The sequence below is a fragment of the Python bivittatus genome, unplaced genomic scaffold (assembly GCF_059951505.1).
Source record: "Python bivittatus isolate LINGU-HERP-01145 unplaced genomic scaffold, Pbiv_v1 ctg000470_np1212, whole genome shotgun sequence".
Classification (NCBI taxonomy): domain Eukaryota; kingdom Metazoa; phylum Chordata; class Lepidosauria; order Squamata; family Pythonidae; genus Python; species Python bivittatus.
The window spans coordinates 3,345,235-3,359,577 of NW_028277065.1; the positions used below are offsets into that span (position 1 = coordinate 3,345,235).

General features: G+C 37.6%; 1 protein-coding gene across 1 annotated transcript; it reads left to right on the plus strand.

Moving 5' to 3' along the window:
- The first annotated feature begins 4,727 nt into the window (after positions 1 to 4,727).
- LOC103066897 (olfactory receptor 5AR1-like) lies at positions 4,728 to 5,681 on the plus strand. The gene has a single exon (XM_007444797.2). The coding sequence runs from the start codon at positions 4,728 to 4,730 to the stop codon at positions 5,679 to 5,681; it is 954 nt and encodes a 317-aa protein (XP_007444859.2).
- The last annotated feature ends 8,662 nt before the right edge of the window (positions 5,682 to 14,343 follow it).

The window sequence follows — 14,343 nt, forward strand, 5'->3', positions numbered from 1 at the left end:
AGAGAATTTTTTTTAAAAAACCCTCCCTAACTTATCAGACTGTAAAAGAGACAGCTGTAATGATCTGCCACCTGCTGCTCCCAAGTCCAGTAACTTTCCTTGCAACCAATATTGATTCAAAAGAAAGTTCATTTATTGAGAACAAGTGTATAGTTCCAAAGCATTGCTAAGACTAAGCCTCTGCACGCCAAAAACTGTTTTTTCTCCTTTTTCCCTCCTTCACCCCCTTTGCCTCCTTAGTCTTCTGATTCTCCCCCTGGTACAGCCTTGAGCATTCTAGCACCTGTGATAAGAAGCCATCTGCCTCTAATGGTGCTACATCTATTTACCTGCCATCCCCCCCCCCCACCTTTTACAATGGCAGAACCGCAGCATGCAAAAAGCAACTACCAACTAGCCAACAGTAAATTCTCCTATAAAATCTTGCGAGGATTCAGACACAGCAGGAGATTTATACTTTCAGACTTGCAAGATTCCGTTAATGTAGCCTTACAATAAAGTAGAATTACAGTAGCTCATCTGGTCATGTTTCCTGTCTGGTCTACCTGGGAAGGCTGACAGAAAGTCAGGAGGGAAGAAAGGGAACCAAAGACTACAGGTGCTGTGTGTGAGATTTGCCCCGTTCGACAGAGAAACTCTCGTGACACGTGTGGTTCACAAAGAAGGTTTACTCATGCGTAACGTAGTAGTCACAAGCAAAGCCAGGACTGGCTTGGTACAATTGCATCACTTGTTATATTCCCCCCTTCCCGCGCTTTTTCCCGCCCCGTGATCACGTTGCAGCTGTGGACTATTGGGCCCCCCAATATCCCCCTTGATTGTTCATGATGGCAGGGTCAGTCAGAGTCCATTGTCCTTGATTGCCAGTCCCCCTCCGGCTGGGTTGGTTCCTCCCTGCTACGTGCAGACCCGCGGGTTCTGTGCTGCGTTGCGATCTTGTTTCGCTGCCTGCGGCCCCGTTCCTTGCTTGCTCGCGCCGTTATCAGTTTATAGTTAAAAGCTTCCGCTGTGGTTTTCCTGTTTAGCTGGCCGCAGGTGGCCCGTTAATTAGCGGCGCTTTCGGTTCCTCTTTTCCCCGCTAGCTACCGCCGGTGGATTCCGCATGGTCTGGTTGCGAGCTTCCCTGCAGCCCCGTGTTTCCCTGAAGCCTCGTGCTGACCGAACCTGACACTGTGTATATACCCACAGTTGGGACAGTTGGTAGGAGTGTACAGTAGAACAAGCCTGATACTACTACTCTCTGAATAGTTTACTTCCTTGGTTATGCATTTTCTTCTTCTTCTTCTTCTTCTTCTTCTTCTTCTTCTTCTTCTTCTTCTTCTTCTTCTTCTTCTTCTTCTTCTTCTTCTTCTTCTTCTTCTTCTTCTTCTTCTTCTTCTTCTTCTTCTTCTTCTTCTTATTATTATTATTATTATTATTATTATTATTATTATTATTATTATTATTATTATTTTCAAACCCTGTTCTTGAAAGCTCAAGGGATTGGGGAGAATAACCTTCATCAGGTTCTCTACACCTGTGGAGAGTCCAGGTTTATTTTCTGTTACTTGCTAGTCAGCTCCCCAGTTCTCTGTCTACAGGAGGCTATGCTATAAACAGTTCAAAGTGACCGTCTGAATTGTTCCATACCACTTGTAGTGTTCCTGAGTGGCAATTTTATTTGGACCAGGAGATAACAAAGAGCTCATTCATTTCTGATCATGACAAAGAGCTCATCCAACAATAGCTCTGAGACTATTATGAACTGCATTTATATTTTTACTTTTTGAACAGTGGTATTAGATCTATCTTAATAACATAAAAATTAGAAAATCTTGAATAAATCAGAGTAGTGATACATCTACTCTGGCATCCTATTTTTTTCAGTGAGAACTCTCCAAAAACCTGTATGCAAAGTAGGAAGGCAATTTCTCCCTCATTATTTCCAACCAATAATCTGATTATAAAATAGGCTAATAATGAAATGATATCTTGAATAAGGATTTCTGCAATTATCACAATATTTCACATTCAAATGTAATTTTGATGGTGTTGCAACTATCAACAGAGTTGAATATTCCCACTTCAGTCATTATTCAAAATCTCCTGAGACATTTTTTTCTGATAACATCCAAAGGGAGATTTCTTTAATAAAACCTCTGATCTCATACAAGCTGAAGAGAACAGAAAAGAAGCTGAATTATTGTTGGGTGTACAGGATGTAGTAAGTGAGTCTATCCTTACATGGATGGCTCTATTACATAATATTTTTTTTTCATTAAGCTTGCTGAATTATGGTTTTGATTTAGCTGTAAAACAGCAGAAAATGATGGTCCATGTCATAATGTTTGTTCTGACTTCATTTACACACCTAAGTAAATTAGTCAGATTTATTATTTATTTGTTTATTTGTCCCTGGATTTCTTCCTCATGAAGGAGTGAAATGTAGTCAGGACCCAGGGATCTTGTTGAGGCTAATTCTGCTTTCTTCATCTCTAACATAAACAAATAATTTTACTCATTATTGTAAAAAGAGAAACGCATCATTTATTGTATTGCTTAAGATATTTATTGACATGCATGTTGTGCAAGATAAATTTTAATTACTGAAAGTAATTAAATTTTAATTACCAAACATAATCCAAAATTATCCATTCTTGAATCAGGGGAAATTTCTCAAATGTAACTTTGTTACACATCTGCTGTTTGGTGTATAGATGTTTTATATTCCTTATATCTTACCCATTAATGTAATATAATTATAGCTAATTTTTACAACATTTTTCTTGGAAGATGATGGCTACTGTATTTTCATTGCTTACTCTTGCCACTCTATCTATCTATCTATCTATCTATCTATCTATCTATCTATCTATCTATCTATCTATCTAATCTATCTATCTATCTATCTATCTATCTATCTAATCTATCTATCTATCTATCTATCGTATAGTAAAAATATACAAAAAAGTCAGAAAGATAAAGACAGATAAAGAGAAAAAGGAAGTAAATAAGAAAAGAAAAGAAAAGAAAAGAAAAGAAAAGAAAAGAAAAGAAAAGAAAAGAAAAGAAAAGAAAGCACACAATTATACCTTCTGGCCTTTTTTCTATCAAGTAATTATCTTCTTAACCTTTTCCCTGCACACAATTTATGTGTACTCTTTCTATCCTCTTAGGGGTCAACTTTGGTTATTAAAGAGATCTGAAATGCAATGTTTTTAATGCATAGCTGTGAGATAACCCAAGCCAGCAAGATAAAAGAGGTAAATCATTAATTTATGTGCATGTGAATACCACTTCTGGCTTCATAACAGGGTCACTCTATTCTGAATGTGTTAAATCTTTAGAATACATAAGTGAAATGAGTATGCAAGTCTGATGTTTGGTAAGTCTAAACAATAACTTTGCTAGTTGTGAAAGAAGCTGTCTATGAAACTAGAAAATATCCTATTTTATTGATGTGTAATGTAATATTGATAAGAATTTCAGTGTTCCTTTGTAATGAAGGAATGAGGTTGAAAAAAGTCAAAGGGAAATCAGAACAGACTAAAATTCTGATAGCTGAAGGGGAAGGTGAAGTTCTCCCAATGTCATAACTTTTTAGATTTCTATACAGCATGAGGGGTTGGGGGCGGATAAGGGCTAAAAGAGAGAGTGGGAAAGTCTACATCTATGTTGTTGTTGTTTAGTCGTTAAGTCGTGTCCGACTCTTCGTGACCCCATGAACCATATTGCGCCAGGCCTTCCTGTCCTTCACTGCCTCCCTGAGTTTGCTCAGTTTCATGCTCATTGCTTCAGTGATGCTATCTAACCATCTCATCCTCTGCCGTCCTCTTCTCCTTTTGCCTTCAATCTTTCCCAGCATCAGGGTCTTCTCCAAAGAGATCTCTCTTCGCATTAGGTGACCAAAATATCTGAGCTTGAGCTTCATTATTGATCCTTCCAATGAGCAATCAATCCATCTATTTCTGGATAAATAGATTTGGATTCATATTTGCATTCAACTCATGATATGGATGTTAGCTGAGTGCTTTAATTTAAAATGCTTTGTGGTGCACAGCTAGATCAATCTCCTGCATTAAAAGAAAGTGTTTTTTAATAGCCATACTTTATTCAAATTTATTTGCAATAAGTTAATTGTGAAAATATGTGAGACGGAAAAAAAGTCTTTTATAAAATATGCAATATTTCTCAGAGACTTTGAAATAGTAATTACAGTTTTTGTTTGTTTGTTTTAATATATTAAGTTAAATCAGCTTTCCCCAAGAGACGTGAAAATAATTAGATGCCTATCAAGTGGTTCTCCAGGCTGGCTGAGGATTACAGGACTTGATATTTAGCACATCTGGATACTCCCAGTTTTGAGAAAATTGCATGAAAAGATTCATTTAATCTAAGATTGTAGATTCTATGTGTAATTGTATATGCATGGCCAAATTTATATGCTTCACGTTCAAATTGTTTTTCAAATTGCTTTTCAAATTTATATTGTGAGAAAGATAATGCACAGGAGGCAAAATATAATTACAGAGTTTTCCGGTTTGGGATTTTGGAAGTTTCACCTTCTGCATATATTTCTTTTCCAAATATTTCTAGAGATCTACACTATAATTCTAAATGCCAGCAACCTTGCCTCTTTCATGACAGGGACTGATCATCACACACTATTAATGTATGTTCTGGGAAATGTGTGCAATATTATAGCAGCTCTTTCAAATATTATCTCTGTACTTTTTATAAATGGTATAATGAATGCATTACAGAAGAATCAAACTGAAATTACTGAGTTTATACTTCTGGGATTTGGGGAGCTTCATCATCTGCAGATCTTCCTGTTCCTTGTGTTTTTCACAATCTTCATTTTAACTATGGTGGCCAATTTCCTCACTATTCTTCTAATTGTTATTGATCAATGCCTGCACATCCCAATGTACTTCTTCTTGGGAAACCTAGCCTGCTTGGAGATGATATACAGTTCAGCTATTCTTCCCAGGATGCTAGCTGCTCTCATGACTGGAGACAAAACCATCTCTGTTAAAGGATGCATCACACAATTTTATTTTGGATCATTCCTGGTTTGTACAGAATGTTATCTCCTCTCGGTAATGTCTTATGACCGTTTCTTAGCTGTTTGCAAGCCTTTACATTATGCAACTCTTATGAACAACAAGGTCTGCATACAGTTAGCAGCAGGCTCATGGCTCAATAGTATTGTCGTCATCTCTCTGTATTTGGGCCTGATTTTACAACTGCGGTTCTGTGGACAAAATGAAATTGACCATTTCTTTTGCGAGGCTCTCCCATTGTTAAAACTCTCCTGCAGTGATATATTTCTGGTAAAACTTGTGACTTTCACTGTGGTTTTTATCATCACTTTCCCTCCTTTTATTTCAACGTTGATCTCCTATATCTACATTATTGTTGCCATCCTGAAAATCCTATCTACCACAGGGAGACAAAAAGCTTTTTCTACTTGCTCTTCTCACTTGATAGTTGTCTCTATTTTCTATGGAGCCATTGTTATTGTATATCTCATACCAAAGACTGAGGCAGTGAGAGATTTCAATAAGATCTTTTCTCTCTTGTATACGGTCCTGCCCCCTTTACTCAATCCCCTCATATACAGCCTGAGAAATAGGGATGTCAAAGATGCTCTGAGAAAGCTTGCAGGAAAGATGTTGGAAGGACAATGTGTAAATTAGAGATCCAAAACCTGATAGCCTCTTACACATTCCAGATTAACTTGAACATTGGCTTGCTACCAATGTGTGATTGTTGATTTGACTTAAATGGTAGTTGATGAAGCATATGGAGTGCATTTATGGAGCTGAATTAATTTAAATTATTTCAAGTTGTCTTTTCTTCCTCTTCCCCTCATTTTCAGAGTATAGTCCATGATATGCCACCCAAATCCAAGTGTATCCGGGGCCTGAAAATGGTTGCAAGGGGTTAATATAGTTTAATAGATTGCAGAGTTTAAACTTTGATCAGTGCAGAGGATGCATAGCTACAGCATCTCAACGAAGCTCTTCTTGAAGATCTTAGCACCGGAGAACATACAACCTGTCTATGTGATTTGGTTTTGTTGATTGATTTGATTTAGATTGCTACCCATCTTATGCAGTATAACCCTGGGGGGCTCACAAACAACAGTAAAAGCAATAAAAACAGTAAAAAACAACTAAACATAAAAACCAACACAGTAACTCCCAGCACTCCAAACCACAACGAATCCCCACACATCCATAAAGAACCTCTCTGGCCTCCAACCTCACCCTGCCCCAATGCTTGTGGGAAAAGCCAGTTTTTCAAAGCTTTTTGGAAGGCTAAGAAGGTAGGGGCCTTCTGGATCTCAGAGGGAAGAGTATTCCAAAGGGTAGGGGCAGCTACCAAGGAGTCATGCTGCCCAGGTCCCTTTAGATGGCAACATTTGAGGGAAGGTCCCTGGAGCATGTCCACTCTATAAGAACTAGTAGAACAGGGAGCTAACCACAGGGAGAAGCAATTCTGTAAATAACCTGGCCCTGTGCCATTCAGGGCTTGAAACATGATAATCAGCATCTTGAATCTCACCCAGAAAGAAACTGGAAGCCAGTGCTGCTCACACAACAGTGGGGTAACATGGGTAAAACCTGGAGTACCCAGAACTGCCTGAGCTGTATTCTGCACCAGTTGTAATTTCTAGTTGGTCTTCATGGGCAGCCCCATGTAGACCATGTTGCAGTAATCTAGTCAGGAAGTGGTCAAGGCATGACTGACTGAGTAAGGCCTCTTGGTCCAATAAGAAGTACAATCGGTGCACAAAATGAATCTGTGCAAAGTCTACATCTTAAGTTAGCCATGGCTGAAATCTTCCAGAGCTGTCAGTGGAGTCCATTTTGGGCACAGCATACATGTGAGAGTAGAAAAATCCCTATTGGAGTAAGAAGGGACAGAAGCCAAATTTCCCAAAGAACAAGAAGAAATAGGATTTATTAACGAGTTTCCATGCCTCAACAGAAAAACTGAGTGTCTGACCATGATGGGAAAAAGAAAGAAGGGAGAAGTAGGAACTTTTCTCCTTGCACCTTTTGCCCAGCTGAGATTCCACTCTGTGCAGCTAAAAGGGGAGAGGGGCAGTTTGGAGATGCCAAGGAATCTGGGAGATAGGCTGACAGCCTGACCAATGAGGAAAGGACTGGCAGATCTACCAGGTAGGAAATCTCTCATTATATTGACTCAGGGAGGATCAAGATTTGAAGAAGCTGAGAATAGGAGAAGTAAAATGAAGAGGGGGAAGAGCTGGGTTGTTTAATTGTGGACTGTGTTTTTGAAATATTCTATATTTTTAAGGAGACTGTCCAGGCTGTTATATATATAATGCAAACTCAGAACAGGCCTTTTTGCAGGACAAAAGCAGATGCATCCTATTGAGTTCAATGGCATAGTGCTTCATAAAGTTTTTTCTGTATCTGTGTGAACCTGTCTGCATATTTGTATTGTTTCTTAATGAAAAAATAAAGTGGTTCTCATCTGCTCGCATTTGTTGATTTATTTTTATTTTTATTTTTTCCTAATTGGATGCATCAGAAGGGAGGGGGATTGGTCCTTAGAGCTCCTCTTTCCTGGTTAGGTTTTGTTTTTGTTTTTGTTTTAAAACTATAGGAGCTGAGAAAGATCCTGCCTGGAAGATACCTGGATAAATAGCTGCTTGAACTCAAGACTACCTCTGTGTTATAGCATCAACCATACAAATGATTTTTGAGGTGTCTTTCAACTCTATGATTCTATGTTCCACCTCTTTTCTGTACCAGTTGCTGAATAGTCTTTAAAGACAGCCCCATGAGGAAAGGGTTATACTAATATTGTCAAGATAGTTCATAGTAAGTAAAACTAAGTTTGTTTTATCTGGTTAATAATGATAAAAGGCACTGCTGATCAAAACAACAGCTTAACTGTCACAGAAAGCACCTAATCCAGAAACAAACTCCCAGCAGTGAATCTGAATTTCATCCTTCACTGAGACCTCACTATTCATGGCTGGTCACAAACCTCCATATATATTGACAATACTTCCAACTTCTGTGGGTTTACGGTCAGTCTGCTTTTGGACCACTTCATGTTTTTTTAAAATATGTGTTCACAGACTCCCCAGGATTTAAACAAGGTAAACCTACTCTTTATTCTTCAGGCCAACTCATCCAGCAAAAACCACATGATTAAGCAAGAGCTGGGTTGGAATGATTTAAATTCTCCAGTGAAAGTTTGTCTCAAGTGGCTTCAACATTCACTAGTATCTTCCTAACTGGCAAAATGGAAGGCAGGTATAATTAGTACAAAACAATATGTGTGTCTTATATGGCAGGAAGACCCATAAAGATCTGGATCTGTAAGTTGATTTCTCTTCCAAGATATACCTGAAACCCTTATATCTAGCTTAACAAAATACAAAAGAATGAGACTGCTTATCCCATTAAGATATTCTGTTGAATAAGTGTTCATGCTATTTCAATTATTCTGCATTTAATTATCACTCTGCTTCTTCTCAACTCCCCCCCCCTTTTTTTAAATTATCAGAATCTCCTGAGATAAGCACAACAAAAATAATGCTTTGATTTCATCAGGTATTAAATACAAGCCAAGCCAGTTAAGAATAGCAATATGTTAAGTGATCCATAAAGATGATTAAAGGTTGGATACCCCAGTATATATTGACTGGGCTGAGAAATTCTTCAGTTAATATGTTCTCCAAAATAGAGGTATTATCATATTATCTTAATCAAGATTTTTTAAAAAAACAATGCATGGTGCTTTCTTACACGAGATGGATTGTCAATGATTCTTTAGTATAATAACAATATGACACTCCATTATTAAACTGTATATTTAATAATTTATAATTCTAGGAAAAAATACAATTTCCTTTGTAAATCAGTAGAATTACAGTGAGTTGATCTATCACTTAATCCTGACTCATTGACTGAAAGTCTTTCAACTTCCCACTGGCACAATAGTTTTCTATAGGAAATTTAATTTAAGCTTCTCTTCTGTTTTTGAAACATGGTATACTGTCTATCAAGAAAGATGGTTGTTGTTGTTATTATTATTATTATTATTATTATTATTGTGGTTGCACAGTCAGCCAGTTGTTTAGACTGGATTTGGCATTTTTATCCACCTATTGAGTCCTTCCCAAGGACCTGGGATAGGCAGATATTATTGTTTGATGGTTTTAAAGGTATCATCGCAGGATGTAAGCTGTTCCAAGTATAGCTGCCTTTATTATCATTATCATTATCATTTATAGAACTTGGAAATAAATATATGGTTCCTGGCCTCCTGATCCTCACAGTAGATAAATAATAACCCTGAAAATATTGACTGAGGACATGAAAATGGGAAACAGCCCTGAGGTATTTGGTGATTCTGCCATGCATCAGGTTGTGACTATAAAAATGGCATGTGCCTGCATTTTTTAAATTGGCATTTGAATTTTAAAGGTAATATTGATATGATTGGAAATAGGTTTATTGATTACAAGTGACAAACGCAGATATGTTTTTAGCTACTATCACCATGTCAATTACTATTAGAATCAATGGAAGCAAACATAAGTAATCCTTTGACTTCATTTACATCAATGTAATGCTTTCTTATTTCTGCCTCTAGCACTTTGCTTCTACGGCAAGGAGAAACAAACATCCATGAGAAGTTCAACAGGTTTTATTATTATTTCTAAGTAAAGGGACATCAATCTGCAGTTGGCAAGCAGGCATGCACTGTAGTTATCTGCTTTAAGGAAAAGAAAGTCTTAATGGAGGAATATATACCATACCAATGATAATTGTTCAGCATTTTCTTAGTTCAAAGGGATGTTGAGTTTGTTGAAAAGAAAAAAAAATCAAAAGACTTTTGAAAGACCCTGAAAGGGTACAATGGGCTACTTGACCTAGTTAGCAAGAACTCTAAATTCATGCCTGTTACAGGGTGATGGTTTATAATGTCTCATTTTCTTTCTTAATTGCAGAAGTAAATAAGCAAGTATTTTCTAAAAAGCTATCAGCTTCTCTGTATCTTTTTCCCATACCACATATGGCATTTTTGCGTACAAATGCCACCATGAAATTAATCAAGAGGAATGAAACTGGTATAACTGAGTTTATCTTCCTGGCTTTTGGTGAAATCCATCAACTGCAAACCTTTCTATTTCTGATATTTCTAGCAATCTATATTTTGACTCTGACTGCCAACTTTGTCAACATTCTTCTGGTAATGACTGATCAGCATCTTCACACACCCATGTACTATTTCTTGGGGAACTTGTCTTGTCTGGAGATCCTATACAGCTCAGCCATCTTACCTAAAATGCTCACTATTTTGTGGACAGGAGATAAAACAATATCTGTGAAAGGGTGTATAGCACAATTTTATTTCTTTTCTTTCTTGATGTGCTCAGAATGTTATCTCCTCTCCATAATGTCCTATGATCGTTTCTTAGCTATTTGCAAGCCTCTTCATTATGCTACTCTTATGAACAGTAAGTTTTGTGTCGAGTTAGCTGCTAGCTCTTGGATCAATGGTATTGTATTCACCTCTCTCTATCTGATGCTAGTGCTAGAAATGCACTATTGTGGTCTCAGTGGAATTGATCATTTTTATTGTGAGGCATTTGCATTGATAAATCTGTCCTGTAGTCACACTACAATTTTAAGATTTGTCACACTGACTCTAGCATTTATATTCAGCTTTCCCCCTTTTCTGTTAACAGTGATTTCATATGTATACATAATTTCTGCTATTCTGAAAACTCCCTCCACCGCTGGCCGACAAAAAGCTTTTTCCACCTGCTCTTCTCACCTGATTGTGGTCTGTATTTTCTATGGGGCCATCATTATAGTTTACTTAGTACCAAAAATGGAAACAACGAAAGTTGTGAACAAAACCTTTTCTTTGTTATATACCATTCTACCTCCCATAGCCAACCCTCTCATTTACAGCTTGAGAAACAAGGATGTCAAGGAAGCTTTGAAAAAAATGCTGGCAAAGTTGGGAAAGACCAATTCCACATCACCAGGCTGTGCTCTGTACAGATTAGAGCGGTAGACTAGAGTTAAAGAGTCCTGAATTTAGTCCTGAATTTAAGTCCCCAATAAGTTATGAAGCATACTGGATCTAAACCTACCAGGGGTTTTGTGATTTCTTGATTAGCGGGAAAAAGGGGAGTATCAAATAAGCTATCCTGTACTGCCTGTAAGAAATATGTGAAATAAATGTAACACATTTGTAAAAATACTCCACTTTATGGCGAAGATAACATAATAATGCGGCACAAAATTTGCCCAAAGTTAGCTACTCTTAAAAACAGTTGGGTACATTTTTATTAGCTCCCTGCCAAAGGCAGGAATGAATAAAATTGTAAAACTAATTCTGTGAATCCAAGAAGAACTTTTGGTTGCCCTGCTGGGTGATAAACAAAACTGTGAAGATCCATTTATCTTGTAACTTTGGAGGCCAGTTATTGAGAGGGAAGCAAAGGTAAAGAGCAGGAGAAGGAAGAGAGAGATGAAGAATAGGAAAGCAGATGCCTCCAAAGCATGGCTAGTAAAATGTTCAAACACATATACTTTTCCCTAAATATGAGTAGAGGTTAAAAATGATAAATATTATTGATATTATTTTTTAAAAAAATGTCATAACTTGTTATGATACTGTAGATCAGATACAATATATGGTAAGGAGAAGCAGAGGGAAATAAGGGAGGTTGTTTTTCTGACATCTGGGAAGATCCATGAGCTGCAGCATTTCCTATTCCTGATGCTTCTAATCCTCTGTCTTTCTACTATGGTGCCAATTTGCTCACCATTCTTGACATGCTGACTGCAGAACAGCTGCACATCCTCAAGTACTTCTTCCTGAAAATCTGTCTTGTGAAGAGATCTTATATAGTTCAGCTGTGCTCCCCAAGATGCTGGCTAGTTTTCTGAAAGGAGAGAAAACCATTTCTCTATAATGATGCACTGTACAAAGTTATATTTCATCTCTTTGCTGGTTAGATTCACACGTTATATCCTCTGTAGCATGTCTCATTATTGTTTTTTTTAGGCACTATGGAAGCCACTTCATTATGTACCTCTCATGAATTGTAAGCTTTGCATTCAGTTAACAGAATCAACAAGAATCAACAGCATGGTGTTTAGTTTCCTATACTTGAACATGTTGTTGCAACTGCACAGTACTAATATAATTAACCTTGGGGGTGGAGGGAGAGTCATCAAGTTTTCTTGCAAGAACTTATAGATACAGAAATATATCCCAATAACAATAAAAATGAATCACTTCATTGCAACATTTTGGAGATTAGCATTGGGCTATATCAAAACTGAATTGCTTTTATAAGTTACTTCTTGGATAAATTGTTTCCATTGAAATAGTGGATTTGAAAGATATGGGAAAAAGAAGGAAACAGCATGGTACCAGCCCTGGGACCTCCCCCACCCCCATGGAAGTCAGCTAAACAGTCAAAGATGGAAGAACAGTTTGCACAAAAAGTGTCTGTGAATAAAACAAACTTCCCTTCTACCTCCAACAAATTTGAAGTATTAGAATGGGATTTGCAGACAGAACTTGAAAAATATCCGTTACAGCTATCTTTATCTGTCAGGGATGAGTTAGAGGGGAGTCGGGACTCTCTTACAGGTTCCCATTTTGGGTCACCATTGCAATTAAATAATCCAGCTACTAATCACAGGGAACCTGGAAATAGCTTTAAAGATAAGAAGTGAAGTATCTTCAGGGAGAAGCTCCCCTGGGAAAATTCAGCCAAGTTTATGGCAAAACAATGTCTGCCCACAGCACAGATGATTTGAAAGTGTTGAAAGGAGATATAGAGGCTTACGTTAGAAAGCATGAAACCAGACTTTTTACTTCTACAAAAGCCTATGCAACTGTCCTGGTTAAGACCTGTATTCCAGGCATGAGTGCTGTCGAAGAGCAAGCAATCAAAGATAATGTAAAAGAACTCCATGAAGTGCCACAGCAATTAAATATGTGCACCAATAAGTTTGTAAAGCTGGAAAAGGGAAAGAGCAGGGATGTCTCACATATCAAAACTCCTTTGGATGCTAACGAAGAAGAATGTCCTAGAAAGCCAAAGTGCACGTTACAAACACATCAGATTGCTCTCACTCTTTCTTTGAACAGATATAAAAGCGGACATAGGAATTCTAGGAGAGTAATTGTAACCTCCCTGGGACAACTTCTTCATTGCCAACATGGTCAAAAAATTTACATACTGTTGAATGGCTCCCAAGTGCTCCTCATCATAAACGGATCCTTTTGTCTTTTAAACATCCCACTATTCCACGGATGCTATTTAGGATGGGAGCATATTTGGCTTCATTTCAAATCTTTCTCGCCAGAGTCTTTTGGGGGGCAAAAGTTAAACCCTTATTTGTTGCCATGTCACCTCTGTTAAATTACCACCTTAAGCCGGTTTCAGAGGCATCCGAGGCTGCTACCTCTCTGCCTGGGCCTTGAGAAAGTGAGGCTGTGGGATCAGCCAGTCCTGCTTGCTGAAGCAGGTTTATTAGTGCTTTTAAGTTTTTACCATGAACTGGATAATATCTTTCCTCAGTTAGAAAAACTGAAGAAAACTTTACTGAGTACAATCGCTACAGCCGAGTCCCTTACAGACTTTGTGTCTCCAATTTCTGGTGCATCTGCTTTATTTTCAATCGTGCTATATTTGTTATGTGGCTATGAGTGTTTTCTGTTGTTTCCTAAATGAAGCCTGTTCACACTCATTTCCATTGCACAAAGACTCTAGCACATGGATGAAAGTTAGTTGCACAATCCTATGCAAATACTTTTTTTTTTTTTTGCTTCTTTCAAAGTTTTAAATTCTGAGTGTTCCCAGGGGGAGCCATCCTAATTTTATTTCTAGAGAGCAAGAATATCAAATCAATGTCTGCAATGTATGTTACCTGGCTTGCAGTTACAATGTCACAGTGAGCTGCGGTCACATCATTGCAATTTCCAATGTTCCCACAAGCAAAGTCAACGGAGAAGCAGGGAGGAAGTGGGAAATTGTGTTCATGTGAGGTCCTTGTTGTATTGATTTAGATCAGATTGATTAGATCATGTTTAATTAACCATTAACCACTAATGGATTGAGGAACAATTCTTATTTCTTTATACAAAACTGCACAGAAATTTTCCCCTTAGATTCCTGCATCTACTTTGTTTTCAATCACGTTATCTGTGTTTGTTATGTGGCTATGAGTGTTTCCTAAATGAATCCTGTCCGCACTCATTTCCCATTTCATAAAGCCTCTAGTACATGAATAAAACTTAGTTGCACAATCCTATGCAAATACTTTTTTTTTT

Excerpts from the sequence above, each read along its gene's own strand:
- LOC103066897 (XM_007444797.2), top strand. The coding sequence starts at position 4,728 with ATGAATGCATTACAGAAGAATCAAACTGAAATTACTGAGTTTATACTT.